Genomic DNA, 15,812 nt, shown 5'->3' with positions numbered 1-15,812 from the left:
CCTGCCTTCCAAGTATCAGAGAAAAGAGCTCCTGTCCTCCAAATATCAGGATCTGTATGCTGATGGCTGATTGCTGCTTTGATCACAGAAGTGCAGAAGCCAGAAGACATCTGGTTACTGCATCCGTTATTACATCTCTCCCCATTATTGTAAGCCTCTCCACCACAAGTGACTTTCAGAGTATTCAAAGGACAGTACCCTTTCCCCTCCCTATCTGTATTTCACTTTTCACTTTCTCCTTTCAGGAGAAAGACATTAAAGACTAAGACATTCAAAAACCATTACATAAATGAAGAAAATCAGGACTGTAAATGCACAGGGAAAGGCTCAGAAAAGACCTAAGATGACCTTAAATTTACACTTTAAGCTGATCCTTTGCATAAAGAAAGCTAACAACAACAATAACAAGCAAATAACAGAAAAAAAAAAAAAAGAAAAGAGAAAAAAGAGAAAGAAAACCCTGGGGAAGGAGAAAAACCTGATTTCCAGAATCACCACATTATTAGATCAAATATTCAATGCTCAATCAAAAAATAAATCACAAATACACAAATAAACAGGAAAGTATGGGTCAAAGGAAAAAAATACATCAACAGAAACCCTCCTTGAAAAAAACAGATGTACTAGACAACAATTTATTTTTATTTTTTTAACGTTTCATTTATTTTTGAGACAGAGGGAGACAGAGCATGAGTGAGGGAGGGCAGAGAGAGAGGAAGACACAGAATCTGAAGCAGGCTCCAGGTTCTGAGCTGTCAGCACAGAGCCTGATGCGGAGCTCGAACCCACGAACTGTGAGATTATGACTTGAGCCGAATTTGGACGCTTAACCAACTGAACCACGCAGGCGCCCTTAAAGAACAATTTTAAAACAATGGTCTTAAAGATGCTCAAAGAACTAAAGGAAGATGTAGAGAAAGTCAAGAATGTGATGTGTGAACAAAATGAAAATATCAATGGAGAGAGAGAAAACCTAAAAGAAATCGAAAAGAAATTTTGGGGCTGAAAAGTGTGGTAACTGAAATGAAAAATTCACTAGAAGGATTCAAAGGCAGATGTGAAAAGGCAGAAAAAAAAAATCAGTGAACCTGACGATAAGAAAATGGAAATTATTGATCTGAGGAACAGAGAAAAAAGATTGAAAAAAAAGAGAACAGAGCTGAAAGGACCTGTGGGATACCAACAAAAGAACCAACACATACATTGTTGGAATCCCAAAAAGAAAACAGGAAGGGACAGAGAGAGAATATTTGAAGAAATAATAGCTGAAAAAATCCCTAATGTGATGAAAGACATGAATATAAATATCAAAGAAGCTCAACAAACTCCAGATAAGATAAACTCAGAGAACCATATCAAAACACATTTTAACCAAACTTTCAAAAGACAAAGAGAAAATTTTGAGAGCAGCATGAGAGAAGTAAATTGTCACATACAAGGGAGCCACAATACGATAATAAACAGATTTCTCATCACAAACTTTGGAAGCCAGAAGACAGTGAGCTAATATATTCAACGTGCTAAAAGAAAAAACTGTCAACTAAGAATGCTATATCCAGCGAAAGTGTCCATCCAAAGTGAGGGAGAAATTAAGATAATCCCAGATAAATAAAAGTTGAGGGATTTATGACCACTAGAGCTGCACTACAAGAAATGCTCATGGGTGGGGTGCCTGGGTGGCTCAGTAAGTTAAGCAACTGACTTCGGCTCAGATCATGATCTCCTGGTTCATGAGTCTGAGCCCCTGCATCAGGCTCCATGCTGACAGTGCAGGGCCTGCTTGGGATTCTCTTTTTCTTCCTCTCTCTTTGCTCCTCTCCAACTCACACTTTCTCTCTCAAAATACATAAACTTAAAAAAATGCTCAAGGGAGTCCCACAAGGTTAAATGAAAGGACACTAGGCAGTAATTTGAGGCTATATGAAGAAATACAGATATCAATAAAGGTAAATGGGTAATTATGAAAGCTAGTATTATTGTAACAATAATAAGCAAATAACTGTAACTGTTCTGTTATCTACATAACTTAACAGATTGGTACATTCAAAGAAAAAATTATTAGTATAAAAACTAGTATTACTATGTTAGTGTAACTTTGGTTTATAACTCCAAATTTTGTTTACTATATAATTTAAGAGACCAAAGCATTTGCAAGAATTATTAGTTTATGTTTTGGAGTGTACAATGTATAAAGATATAATTCTGTGACATTAACAATGAAGAACAGTAGGGATAGACCTATAAAGAAGCATATTTTTTGTATGTTACTGAAGTTAAGCTGGTATGAATTTAAATTAGAGTGTTATAACTTTAGGATGTTAAATGTAATGCCTATGATCATCTCAAGGAAAATTGCTACAGAATATACATAAAAATAAACAAGAAAGGAATATTTCACTATAAAAAATCAACTACATACAAAATAGAACACTAATTAAGGGATAAAAAAGCTATCAGGCATATGGAAAACAAATAGCACAGTAACAGAAGTCCTTCCTCATCAAAAATTACTTTAAATGTAAATGGGTTAAACAAACAAAAGACAGAGATTGGAAGAATGAATAAAAACATGATCTGGGGGTGCCTGAGTGGCTCAGTCAGTTAGGCATCCTACTCTTGATTTTGGCTCAGATGGGATTGAGCCCTGCGTTGGGCTCCACGCTGAGTGTGGAGCCTGCCTGGTATTCTCTCTCTCCCTCTGGCCCTCTGGTTACTCACACACACTCTCTCTCTCCTTCTCAAAATAAATAAATAAACTTTTTTAGAAATGTGTTAGGGGCACCTGGTGGCTCAATCAGTTGAGCAGCCAACTCTTGACTTGGCACAGGTCATCATCTTACAGTCGTGGGACGGAGCCCTATGTCAAGGTTTGCACTGAGAAATGGAGCCTGCTTGGGATTCTCTCTCTCTCTCTGCTCTTGCCCTTCTCTCTCTCTCTCTCAAAATAAATAAATATTTAAAAAAATATATGACCCAACTATATGCTGTTTTACAAGAGACTCAAGATCCAGACACAAATGGGTTAAAAGTGAAAAAACAGAAAAAAGATATTCCACACAAACAGTAACCAAAAGACAACAGGTACAGTTACACTAGTATCAGACAAAATGGATTTTACAAAAAAAATGGTTACAAGAGACAAAGAAGGACTTTATATACGAATAAAAGATTCAACACACCAAGATATAACAATTATAAATAATTACACACTTAATTACAGACAATCAAAATATATGAAACAAAAACGGGCAGAAACTGAATGAAAAAATAGTTGGAGACTTTAATACCCCATTCATGAAAATGGTTAGAACAACCAGACTGAAAACAAATAAGGAAATAGACACTTAACGCAATAAACTAGATACATGAGACGAACAATCTACACAACAACAGAATACACATTCTTTTCAAGTGCACATGGGACATTTACCAAGATTGACTATGTTAAGCTACAAATCAAAGCTCAATAAATTTAAAAAGATTGATATCTTACAAAATATCTTCTCTGAACACAATGGGATGAAATTTGAAATCTACAACAAAAAGAAAACTGGAAAATTTGCAAGATTATGGAAATTAAACAATACATTTTTAAACAGCCAAGGGATGGGCGCCTGAGCAGCTCAGTTGGTTAAGCGTTCGATGTTGGCTCAGGTCATGATCTCACAGTTCTTGGGTTCAAGCTCCACATCGGGCTCTGTGCTGACAGCACAGAGCCTGGAGCCTGCTTCATATCCTGTGTCTCCCTCTCTCTCTGCTCCTCCCCTGCTCATGCTCTGTCTCTCTCTCTCTCAAAAGTAAATAAACATTATAAAAAACTTTTCAAAATAAATAAACAACCAAGGAATCAAAGAAGAAATCACACATTATTTAGAAAAACAGAAACAAATGGAAACCAACACATAATGTTACAAAACTGGTGGGACACAGAAAACTATACATATATGAAACCACTTGATATAGGATGCATCAGTCAAGAATGGGTTGCTAGATAATGGTATTAAGAAAATTGGCTTGCTACCTGGAGAAAAACACTTAAAATGAAGGTAGAATCCAAATGAATTAAAGACCTAAAAGTGAAGGGTAAAACTAATATGGAAGAAAATGCAGAGAATATCCTAGTGACCTTGGGATAAAGAATGACTTCTTTAGTATGCCCTAAAAAGCACAAACAATGAAGTAAAAACTGATGAATTCTGAATTAAAATTAAGGCCTTTTGTTCAACAACGAACACCACAGGAAAGTCAACAAATGGGTGAGAGACTAGGAGAAGACATTTGCCAGTTCTAAGTAAAGAATAACACCTAGAGAGTATATAAGGATCAGTGCAAATCAATGCTAAGAAGATGACAAATCCAACTTTTAAACGCCTTTTTTTTTTTTTGAGAGAGAGGTACACAAGAGGTGGGGGAGGGGCAGAGGATGTTGCAATGGCAGGGAGTTGGAGGTTATCTAAAGGGTCAGAGAAGTAAAACGTTGTAGATAATTTGCCATCAGAGGCAGCGAAATGAATGTACACACAGCAACAGGAAGAGATTCTGAACCAGAGTACTGAGTTAAAGTCGAGGAATAGAACAACATCTGCAACATAATCCTACTGAGGGAAATTAACTTCACACATGACAGTGCTACATATTTATCAGGGTATATATATATCCAAAGACAAATAGCAACACTTAACACACTTGCCTATAGAGAATGAGGATGAAGTAGAAAAGAGCCATGAAAATTTGGGCCTGAAGAATAAAGTTTAAAAAAAAACCAAGAATACCTTGTTATGAATCAATCCTGAAAATGACGAATCATCAACTGAGTAGGATTAACTCAACTCTCTACATCTGAGGTCCATGGAAAGAAAGAAAAGTGTAATTGTAAAACTTGCGTAAAACCCTATGTGCTGAAAGGATGAAAAATTACACATGCAGTGGGCATGACAGCACTCCATGGGCTTGTAAAGTGTTACTCACGTAGAAGTTGCTACCAGGTATGAGAAGGGCCGCCTTCCTCATGTGACAGAACTGAGGTTCAAGAGGTTAAGTGGCCGGCCCAAGGACACCTACCTCGCTGGATGCAGAACTAAAGGAGGCATCCAAATACTGTTCTCCCGGTCACATCGCATTTACAATTCACTCACAAGGCGTGGCAGCTCAGCCTTCACAACACACCCCAAACCGGGCTGCTTCTGATCACACTACTGCTGCTTCAACTGCCTTTTTTTTTTCCTTTTTTGAAGTTTATTTATTTAGAGAGAGCCTGGGGAAAGAGCAGAGGGAGAAGGGGAGAAAGAATTCCAAGCAGGCTCTGCATCACCAGTGCAGAAGCTGATGCAGGGCTTGAACTCATGAACCATGAGATCATGATCTCAGAGCAGAAGTCCGACGCTTAACCTAGTGAGCCACTCAGGTGCCCCTGCTCTACTCTAAAGTCAACACCACCTTTTACCTGAACTACTCAACAGCCTCCTAACTAGGCCTGCTGCTTCTACTGTAACCCATCTGCAAGCCTTTTTCTGCCAGTGGCCAGAATCATCTTCTGAAAAGTCTAGAGGTTCTTACTTCCTTGCTTTTAACCCTCCAGGGGCTTCCTGTGAAAACAATCACAACAGCAAATAAAGCCCTATACCATCTGGCCCCTGCTTATCCCGCCAACCAGTTTCTGCTATACCTCTAGCCTCTACCCTTGCTCACTAACTTCCAGCCACGCTGGCCTCTTTGTTTTTCCTTGTATAAGCCCAGCATGTTGTCTTTGCATTCCCTCTTCCCTCTGGCTGGAATGCTCCTTCTTCCCATATTCACACTGCTAGCTTCCTCTCTTCATTCAGATGTCATTCATTTAAATGTCACTTGTCTTCTCTGAAGTTCTTTCTAAATACACTGGCATTCTCTACCCTCCCATCTTCCTTTATTTTCCTTCCTGGCACTTATTACCTGACACTGCTATTTACTTATTTGATCATTTATTTCAATGTCTATCTCCACCACTGGTACACAAGTTCTTCCTCCACCTTAGTCACCACTGCACCTGCTGAGCCCAGACAGACAGGAAGTAGTTCTTGGGAGCAACAATTAAACTCTGGTCTGACCACCTAGCTCATGTTCTTTGCATCACATCATGATGCTTCCTGGGGAAAAAGGTAAATGTATATACAACTTGTCATTTCTGCCCTAACAGATTAAAAGGTCATGTATTACACACTTTTTTTTCAGCCCTACCAGGCCTAGCACGTAGTAAATGCTAGGTAAATATGATGAAATGAAAATGTGAAAAGCAACCATAGAAGAAGAGATAAGAAAAAAAGAAAAGAGAGTTGGCAGTTAGGAGAAACTCTAATTCAGGGGTGCTTAGGTGGTTCAGTTGGTTAAGCGTCCAACTTCATTCAGCTCAGGTCATGATCTCGTGGATCTGTGAGTTAAAGCCCCGCATCAGGCTGTGCTGACAGCTCAAAGCCTGGAGTCTATTTAGGATTCTGAGTTTTGAAAGAGATAAAAATTAACCAAATGAAAGTACTGACTTCAAGGAGCTAAAATCTATGTAACTATCAGAACACAAACGTTAATATACACTTATTAAAGAGGTATAATTAAAGAGCTATAAGATTTCAAGGTGAGAATTACTTCTAGTTGTGGAAATTAACAGAAGAACCTAAAAAAAGAGGTAGCAGTTAAAATGGTTAAACTAAATATTGATAGATGAGTAGCGGTTGGATGTTAGCCTATGAACTCTTGAAAGACAAGAACTATATTTTATTCATCCCGGTGTTCTTAATGCCTCGGAAAATGTCTAGACCGTAACGACATTCAATAAATCTTTAACAAACTTGGGAGGAACAAGGCATTCCAGGCAGAAGGGAGAGCATCGATAAGATATACACAAGAGAATGCGGACATAGTGAGCAAAAATAAAGAGTAAGGACTGGCTAACAAAAAGGGTCTGTGAAAGGGAATGGCAAGAACCAAAGTAAGTTAGGACCTGACACGGAGTACCATGAGTGACAGAGTAAGAGGTTTATGCTTTATTATGCAGGCCAAGAAGAAACCATTGAAAACTTGTACACAGAAGAAGGTGACCTGAGGGGTCTAGCAGGACCCCTCTGCTTGAAAAATTTTTTAAAAATCTGTCATCAATCCATCCATCCCATTTCAAATTATACCACTAGAAATTATTTTCTTTTAAGGCATAACCTCTCTAGGAATCTTCCTAATATCCAAGTTCTCCTGAGAGGTAATAAAAAAGGCTGTTGTTCGTTTTTATTTTAGTGTAAACTGGATGATCCGGGCGCCTGGGAGGCTCAGTCAGTTAAGCATCCGACTTTGGCTGAGGTCATGATCTCACGGTTCGTGGGTTCCAGCCCTGCGTGAGGCTCTGCGCTGACTGCTAGCTCAGAGCCTGCAGTCTGTCTTCAAATCCTGTGAATCCTTCTCTCTCTGACCCTCTCCTGCTCACGTGGTCTCTCTCTCCCCAAAATAAATAAAAACATTTAAAAAAATATTTAAAATTTTAAAATATTTTTTAAAAATTAAAAAATAAATAAATAAACTGGTTGATCAATTCACCTTCTGCTGGCTAGAGTTAAGTAAAAGAGTCATTGGGGAAGTAAGAATTTTAACTGCAGATATTCATATAACTCTTTGACTGAGACACCACCTTGGACAGATTCTGGGGTGCAAAAACAAACAAACAAAAAAGGTTAACTAATTAATATCTTTGATTAAGAGTCAATTCTGTCTTTTCCAAAACCAGACTTTAGTAAAAGTAAATAAAAGGTATTAAATCTCCTATGGTAGGAAGTATTCAATTGATGACCCAGAAAGTAAGAAATAAGGAGAAATATGATCAACTAAACATGTTTGAGGGAAAGAAAAAAAAACAGCGTTGTGAACTTTGGACACTATATACTAAGTTCTTTGAGTTTTCCTCAAAAGTGGTAACTAAAGACTTTACCTAAATCACATTCAACCACTTCATGAACTGTAACGGGCAATCAGTAATCCAAGGAATATGATGGTACAAGAAGAAAAAATTTTTTAAGGTTGAAAATCCACCCAAATGATGTTATGTACCAAAAACGATAATCATGATATGCATGTGATAACCCTGGAAATTCCATCTAGATTTAATGGAAATCAGGCATCTCATTTGGATGGTTTTCTGCTTTCTAAAATTCCTATTCTCAATCTAAGGCAGAGAGGGTTCATTTTGCTGGCGGATTAGGCGATGGGGCGCAAGGAAAACATGGAATCACGTGGCCTCAGACGTCCACCTAAGGATCTCCAAGTTCCCTACGGGAAGGGGGTGGAATAGGCACTCACCGCTTGTCGATGGCGTCGATGTTTGAATGGAGGAGCCACAGCTCCTCCGTATTGTCTTGCCGAGAAGACAGGATCAGGTGGTGACCAGTCAGACACAAGGTCCCCTCGACGGCGGGATAGAAAGGCCGGTGCAGCACCACATTGTCCACCCGCGGGGTCTTAATCAGCTCCGCAAACTCCATGTTACCCCGCGGCCGGAGCCACGGGACTGCTGAGTCCCAGAGGTCCGAGGCAGTTACACAGCCGCAGGGCTGGGGACGAGACTGACCAGGCGCGGTGCAAGCTGGCGGGGCGGGGACGGGGCGGGGAGGCCTGCCCCGCCCCAGGCTAGGGTGGGCGCGGCGAGGCCTGTGGCCACCGTCACTGGCCGCGGGAAGACAGTGGCTCCGGCTGGGGGTGGGCCAGGCCTGGGCGTCTCTCTCTAGCTCTCCCGGTGCCCCAGGCCCAGGTCTCAGGCCGAGAGAACGCGCCGCCACAGGCCCAGCAAGCCGCTGCCGCCACCTAGGTACCGGGCCTCAGGTGGGCAGGCTGAAGGGAGAATGAGGCCGCTTTAGGGTCAGTTTCCGAGCCGAGCGGCTTGGGACTTCTGGCGGAAGTAGCTGCTCGGAGCCGGAGCCTAGGGCAACTCCGGGCGGAAGCGGCGGAGCTCGAAACTCGGAAGGCAGGGAAGTCAGAGCCGGAAGTCAGTCCCCTCCGAAGAGAATGCTTCCGGAAACACAGAAAGACCCGAAGGTTTGTGTTCCTACCTTCATGCTCACTGCTGTTACCTCCCAACCCTTCCAAATTTTCCTTATCAGAAGAGGCCAGGGGAAGAAGGGACGACGGGAAGAGGCCCTTGCCTGCATCCCTGCTCTTGAGTAGTAATCCTTGCAAGGGCTCTCCACAACGTGGGGTTGCCGTAAATTGTGAGGATTTTCATCCATTCTCCGTGAGATGGCAAGTGTGCGATCGAATCAGTGACTGTGACGGTAGAGAAACCGCAGGTGTAAGGGAGGAACCCAGGGCAGGCACCGCAGACTCCCAGAGAGCGCCGCGCCAAGGTTCTGTGACCTTGAACAACAGTAAGGAAAAGCATAGGAACACCTATGAGAGGGATCTAGGTAGAAATAACAGACTGCACAGAAGAGGGAAAGATTCATCCTATCCTGTGTGGAAGCGCAAATGACTTGCTAAGTCAATCTGTAGAGGAGACTGGACTTCAATCTAGATCTATGAAATCAAGGTACTGCGGGGGAGGGGGTATTGGTCACCACACAGCCACCCCATTAAATACAGTGCCACTGAACTACTCTCAGATCCCTAAATTGTGCCAGAAATTTACTCAAATAAACTCTCCTTGCTTAGTGCCCCCTTCTTTAAACTATTTTCATCGCTTCATTAACCTTTGAAATCCTCACCACCTAGTACCTAAGAACGAGTAGGCTAAAGTCTCACAGCAATCAAAGTCAAAATTAATTGCCTAAAATCTCACCTGATATAAGTAAATACATAAATAAATAAACAAAATCTCACCCTATCACCCAGCAGTGTCCCTGCTTATGGCCTTGCCCTTCCTAAAATGTCCCTTATTAAAACAAAACACTTTATAAGATTGTTACAGCTGAGATACAGCTTTGTCTGCAAAAGAAAAAAAAAAAGGAACCAACAGAAAAGGGACAATGAAGTTTATAAAGCTATTTTTTTCATTGGAATTTTTGTTGTCCTTCCACTTTGTGATTCATTATAACAATTCAGAATTTACTTCCAGAATGAGGAATCCGGGAAAGTTTTATGGAGAAGGTATCATTTGAAACAGTGACCTTTAAGGATGAGTAAGATTTACACTCTGGAACGTCGCCAAGATGTCCGTCTTGACTTAATTTAATGATGTCTGCCTGAGGTAGGGAAAAATTCTGTGACCTTTTCTTTTACTTTAACTAAAAAAAAAAAAGCCTATGAAAAAAACATCATGTCGTTACATTTTTAATGTTTAATATTCCATAGAGGCATTAACTCTTTTTGCCCACAAGCGAAAATTGTCAATATCATGCCAGATTGCTGTAGCGAAACACCAGAAACTATTAAAAAATGACACCTATCTGGGTTGAAACTCAAAGCACAGAAAGCCCCTGAGATCTGCAGAAACAAATGTATTCAATAGCAAAGAACAGAGCGGATTCCGCGAGCAATATATGAACTTAGTAAGTACATGAACAGTAGATGGCAGTAGAGCTCGGCAGTAATAGGCTAAGCTCCCATTCTATTACATTAATTCAAGCAGGTTGAAGTCAAAACAAGTTTATTATCTGAACTGCCTGTTTGTAAGGGTCTCAGATGATTCTGATACACAAAAGAAGATGATGGCATTTATAATGCATGTAAAACACTCAACACCTTATAGATGTTATTGCTTTTATTACTCTTTTATGAGATAATAAATGGCATTAATGTGTAATCATATTCTACCAGATAATCACCCAGCATGTATTAAGTACCTACCTGGTCATCACCACTTGCCCTCAAAAAGTAATAGCTAATTTGGGAAGGCCAACACACCCTGCACAACTAATGAACAAAAGCTAAGAGAGTAAGTACGAAATTTTGAAGTACAGGTTTACTTTCCCGGCTCTGTGTTTCTCTCCCAGGCCTTGAGTAGTTAGTAGGGATTGAGAGTTTGAAAGTAGTTTGAAGAAAGCAGATCAACAATTGCCAGAAGTAGTAGGAGAATTTAAGATGGAGAAGACACTGCCTGTATGTGCCGTTGATGAGCAATTATTCTCCGTGTGCTTGAGTGTAGTAGCAGCTGAGTCAAACTTGATAGCCTCGGGCCTGTCTTCCTTGTGTTCTCCCTCCCTTCATCCCCTAGCAAATCAATCACCAAATTGTCGCTCTTCTAGTAACTCATGAAATCCCCTCACTTCTCTGCATCCCCAAGGCTGATGCCCCCACCATCTCTCACTGTACTTAAGGAGAAAGCCTCTTGGTCTCATTTTTCCCTCAAGACTATTTTTCCATTTGGCAGCTAATGCCCTCTTTATGTTCTAAATTTCTTTTCTCGTTTCTTGTAAGTCCTTTTGTGATTTAGCCCCTTAGGCGGTGATCAGTATTATAGATCTCAGCGCTCCTTCTCTCTCTCTACCTGGCACAACAGCTCCCAAACCCCATTCCCAGCAGTTTGCACACCAGCTACCCTTAAATAGCTCACAGTTTTCTCTTGAGATTTGGCACCCAGTTAGAACCTTGGAACCTTCTCTACCGTTTGGAAGAGAAGGACAGGGACCAGCATCATTAGCATTCCATGGGAACTTTTTAAGAAATATTTCACTCCAGGGGCACCTGGATGGTCAGTCGGTTAAGCATCTGATTCATGATTTCATGAGTTTGGGCCCCGATAGCCTCTCTCTCTCTCTCTCTCTCTCTCTCTCTCTCTCTCTCTCTCTCTCTCTCTCTCTCTGCCCCTCCCCCACTCACACTCTCTCTGTCTTGCTCCAAAAACAAAAAAAAAAGGAATTTTCACTCCAGAGCTACTGAATCAGAATCTCCACTTAAACAAAATTCCTAGATGCTTTTTATGAGCATCAAAGTCTGAGAAAGCACTGATTTAAAGAATCTGGGTGTTCTTTCTGCCTAGTATACATTCACCTCACCCCCAATACCTTGTACCTTGACCTAATTCCCACCATTCTTCAGGTCTCCTCTCAGCTGTCACTGCCTTTAGGAAGCCTCTCCTGCCGAAACCCACAAAACTATGGGCTCCACAGCACTATGTTATAATAACAGTAATTCACACTGTTGAGTGTTTATTCTGTGTTCCAGACTTTGCGCTAAATGATTTGCATGTATTGTCTGATGTAGTCCTTGCACAGTTCTCTTTGATTAGTTTGTATTCTCTTTTTACCAATGAAGATACTGAGGCACAGAGATCTTAACACGTTTTCCCAGGTCAGATCGAAATAAGTGGTGGAAGGAGGAGTCAGACCCCAGCAGTTGGGTTCAGACTCTGTGCTCTTCACCACCATACTCCATTGGCCCCCACGAGACCTGAGCCCACTTTGGGCTTTCCCTAATTTCACCTCTTAATAAACTGTAGTGAGGGGCACCTGGGTGGCTCAGTTGGTTGAGCCTTGATTTTAGCTCAGGTCATGATCTCATTGTTCATGAGATCAAACCCCACATCAGGCTCTGCACTCACAGTACAGAGTCTGCTTGGGATTCTCTCTCTCTCTCTCGCTGCCCCTCCCTTGCTCTTGTTCTCTCTCTTTCAAAATAAATAAACATTAAATAAATAAATAAATATGGGCACCTGGGTGGTCCAGTGGTTAAGCTTCCAAGCTCTTGATTTTGGCTGTGGTCATCATCTCATGGCTATGGGTTCAAGCCCGGCATCATACTCTGTGCTCATAGTGTGGAGCCTGCTTGGAATTCTCTCTCTCTCTCTCTCTCTCTCCCCTTGTCCCTCCCTCTCCCTCCCTCCCTCTCTCCCTCTCTCCCTCTCCCTCTCCCTCTCTCTCTGCCCCTTCTTCCCCTACTCTCTCTCAAATAAATAAGTAAGCCTAAAAATAAATAAATAAGCTGTATTGAAATAGATTCCTTATGTGCCCATAACATTTCCTTGAGGAATAAGCCCATAAGCTCCTTGAGGGCAAGGACCATTTCTTGATTGTAGTATGCCCAGCAACCAGCTTAGTATCTATACAAAAAAGCCATTCAATGTATATTGGTTGAATAGATACCCTATATTTTACTGAACGTATTTCACCCTGGCATCTCCTCCCAAATCTGATTTCAGATATTATTGCAGACTAGGAAGAAGGTGGTATTATATTATTCCCACCTTACAAATGAGGTAATTAAAAGCAGATGACTAACTTGTCAGTGATGATGATATTTTAGGGTTTTTTGGTTGCAATTCACGTTGCATTTTCAAATAGTTACCACATCCCCTTCTCTCAATGACCTGGTGAAGCAGGTAGGTGCTCAGAGAGGGAGAACTGAGGCTCAAGGGATGGTGAGGTCCTTTAAATGGCAAAACCAAGCAGAAAGGCAGAGATTCAAAGGCAACACTTATGAGTCCAAAATCCAAGCCCTTGCCATCACACTAATTTAAATTAGACTTACTTTGCACTGCTTTTTTCTGTTGAGATCCTGAACTGTGGGTGTTGGGAGAAGACAGTCACTGCTAAGTCAGCCAAGGAGGGCTACAGTTTCATGACACAACCACAACAAAAGGAGAGCTCTGGGGACAAGGATATGATCAATGGGCCTATATTCAGATACATTCTAATAGCCACATTCCTTATGTCTGTTCACTGAGTCACTTTAGTTTCTGAAACCAATCAGCACAGCAACCCAGCATCTTAGAAGGTGACACACTGGACGGATGGAGGACTGTTGCTATTGCACTTAAATCAGCCCAAGCATAGTTGCTTAAAACAACATCCAGCAGTTGGTAGCTAGAGCTGGGGTAGTAGGAGAGGGAGAGGCTGAAGCATCTGGGGGCTGCTGGGCACCCTTCTCTGCAGTCTCAGGGCTCTCCTATAGTTTCCTTGGGAGTTAATTTGGTATTCCTCCCAGTAAGGTGGCCACAGGGCAGTTGGGCTGCGTACAAAGCAGCTGGAGGTGTTGAGCTGGCGGGCAAAGCAGAAGCTGCATCAACTTTTATGACCTAGACTCTGATGTCACATAATGTCACTTCCACTGCATTGTCTTGATTTTAAACAGCACAAAACCCCACCCAGTTTCAATGGGAGAGGACATAGACCCCCATCTCTCAACAGGAGCAATGTGAAATGAAGGCATGCCACAGGGATGCAGTTGATAGTGGGAAACACATATGTATAAACACAATCACCCCTGCACACGCTGGCAGCTGCAAAGAGGGATAAAGAGAATATTCAGAAAGTTAACACACTCTTTTTGGCAAAGTGCTTCTCTGCTCATAGCCATAATGAAATGAACTAAGAATATGCAATTACATCTAATTGGATATAATTAAAATAAAGAGTCACATCTGAAAGAAAGGCATAATTAAGAAATAGGAAAATTTACTAGGTAGGAATGTCAACAATGCTAATTCAGTGATTACTGTTGGAGTTTATTTTATTGTCACTGCACCTAAGTTGGGGTCAGTGTCCAATAAAGCAGGGAAGCAAATTCAGTCTGCCCTTCACTCTTTTGGTCACAGCTACCTCGCTGCCCATTTTTTTGTTGTTGTTGCTGTTCTCCACATTATTTACAGGACGCTTTACATATAATTTTAAATGTGATATATAGTTTTGTTTTCAATCCTTTAATTTGTTCAGTAGACTATGACAACGGTTCCAATTTCCCTCCCCATGTCGGGGTGCCTGGGTGGCTCAGTCCGTTAAGCGTCCGGCTTCAGCTCAGGTCATGATCTCACAGTAAGTGGGTTTGAGCCCTATGTCGGGCTCTCTGCTGACAGCTCAGAGCCTGGAGCCTGCTTCAGATTCTGTGTCTCCCTCTCTCTCTGACCCTCCCCTGCTTGCACTGTCTCTCTCTGTCTCTCAGACAAACAAACAAACAAACAAAAAACAACAAACCTCCCCATGTCTCCCCTGACTGGCTTTCCTCCATGGTCCTTTCCCTTCCCATCCTGTTCTGCTCTTCTCACCCCATTGTTTTTTCTCAGAGATGACCACCTAAAGAGGACAGATCCACAAGTGTTACCACACAGATTATGAAGTAATTACAAAAGGAAAAACCTGTCTTTATAGTGGAGAGATCTGGTGATCATCACTATAACCAAGGGATCAACAATGCAACATCCAGTCATTCTGAGCCTCCTGCTATGAGACAGTAACAGGCACAGAGCATCACCTGGGATATGCCCTAGCCAAACATGCTTACCTCAAATCTAAGCATGAGGAAACCATCAGACACATCCACAAAATGGGATATTCTACAAGGCAGTTGGCTTGGACTGACCCCCGCCCCCCACCAAATTCAGTGCCATGGAAAACCAAAACAAAAGCAAAAGGCAAGAGAACCATTCCAGATTCAAAGAAGGTAAAGAAAGGGATGTAATAACCAAGTGCAAGGCAAGAAACTTGATTAAATGCCTGACCAGAAAAAAAAAAAAAAAACTACAAAAGACATTTGGAGGCAAGTGTGAACATGGATTGTATACTAGATGATATTATTGAGTTAATGTTCATTTTTTACAGATGGCGTAATAATAACGTGGTTGTAGAGAAGGAAATAGTCTTTTTTCCCAAGATACATGCTGAAATATTTAAAGATGAAGTGTCCCAATGTCTGCAGTTTTCAAATGTTTCAGAAAATATATGTTGATTATGTATGTATATGTATACATATATACATATATATACATGCACACATAGAACACACAGATATACACATACATAGAGATACACACATAGATAGAATGAAAATGTGGCAAATTATTGATAATTGGTTAATTTGGGTGAAGGATTTAAAGATATGTCATGTACCAATCTTCCAACTTTTCTATATTTGGACATTTTTTGAAATTAAGATTGAAA

The 15,812-nt window shown here is 41.1% G+C and overlaps 1 protein-coding gene and 2 long non-coding RNA genes across 3 annotated transcripts in view; 2 read left to right on the top strand and 1 right to left on the bottom strand.

Annotated features, from left to right (window-relative positions):
* MTMR9 (myotubularin related protein 9) overlaps positions 1-8,959 on the bottom strand; it is a 56,102-nt gene extending 47,143 nt beyond the window's left edge. Inside the window, exon 1 of the mRNA XM_029938636.1 lies at positions 8,311-8,959. Within this exon, the coding sequence (XP_029794496.1) occupies positions 8,311-8,492 (182 nt within the window). The 5' untranslated portion in view covers positions 8,493-8,959. The remainder of the gene's footprint in view (positions 1-8,310) is intronic.
* LOC115290858 overlaps positions 8,692-15,812 on the top strand; it is a 64,246-nt gene continuing 57,125 nt past the window's right edge. The window contains exon 1 of the long non-coding RNA XR_003908261.1: positions 8,692-9,042. This is a non-coding gene — a long non-coding RNA (uncharacterized LOC115290858). The remainder of the gene's footprint in view (positions 9,043-15,812) is intronic.
* On the top strand, positions 9,052-15,411 carry LOC115290869. Its single transcript, XR_003908264.1, has 4 exons — positions 9,052-9,532; positions 10,058-10,189; positions 10,759-10,876; positions 14,939-15,411. It is a non-coding gene; the product is annotated as an uncharacterized LOC115290869 (long non-coding RNA).

The sequence above is a fragment of the Suricata suricatta genome, chromosome 1, assembly GCF_006229205.1.
Source record: "Suricata suricatta isolate VVHF042 chromosome 1, meerkat_22Aug2017_6uvM2_HiC, whole genome shotgun sequence".
In the NCBI taxonomy this organism is placed as follows: domain Eukaryota; kingdom Metazoa; phylum Chordata; class Mammalia; order Carnivora; family Herpestidae; genus Suricata; species Suricata suricatta.
Note: the sequence above shows the minus strand (reverse complement) of the source record. Positions and strands in the feature narration are given on the sequence as shown.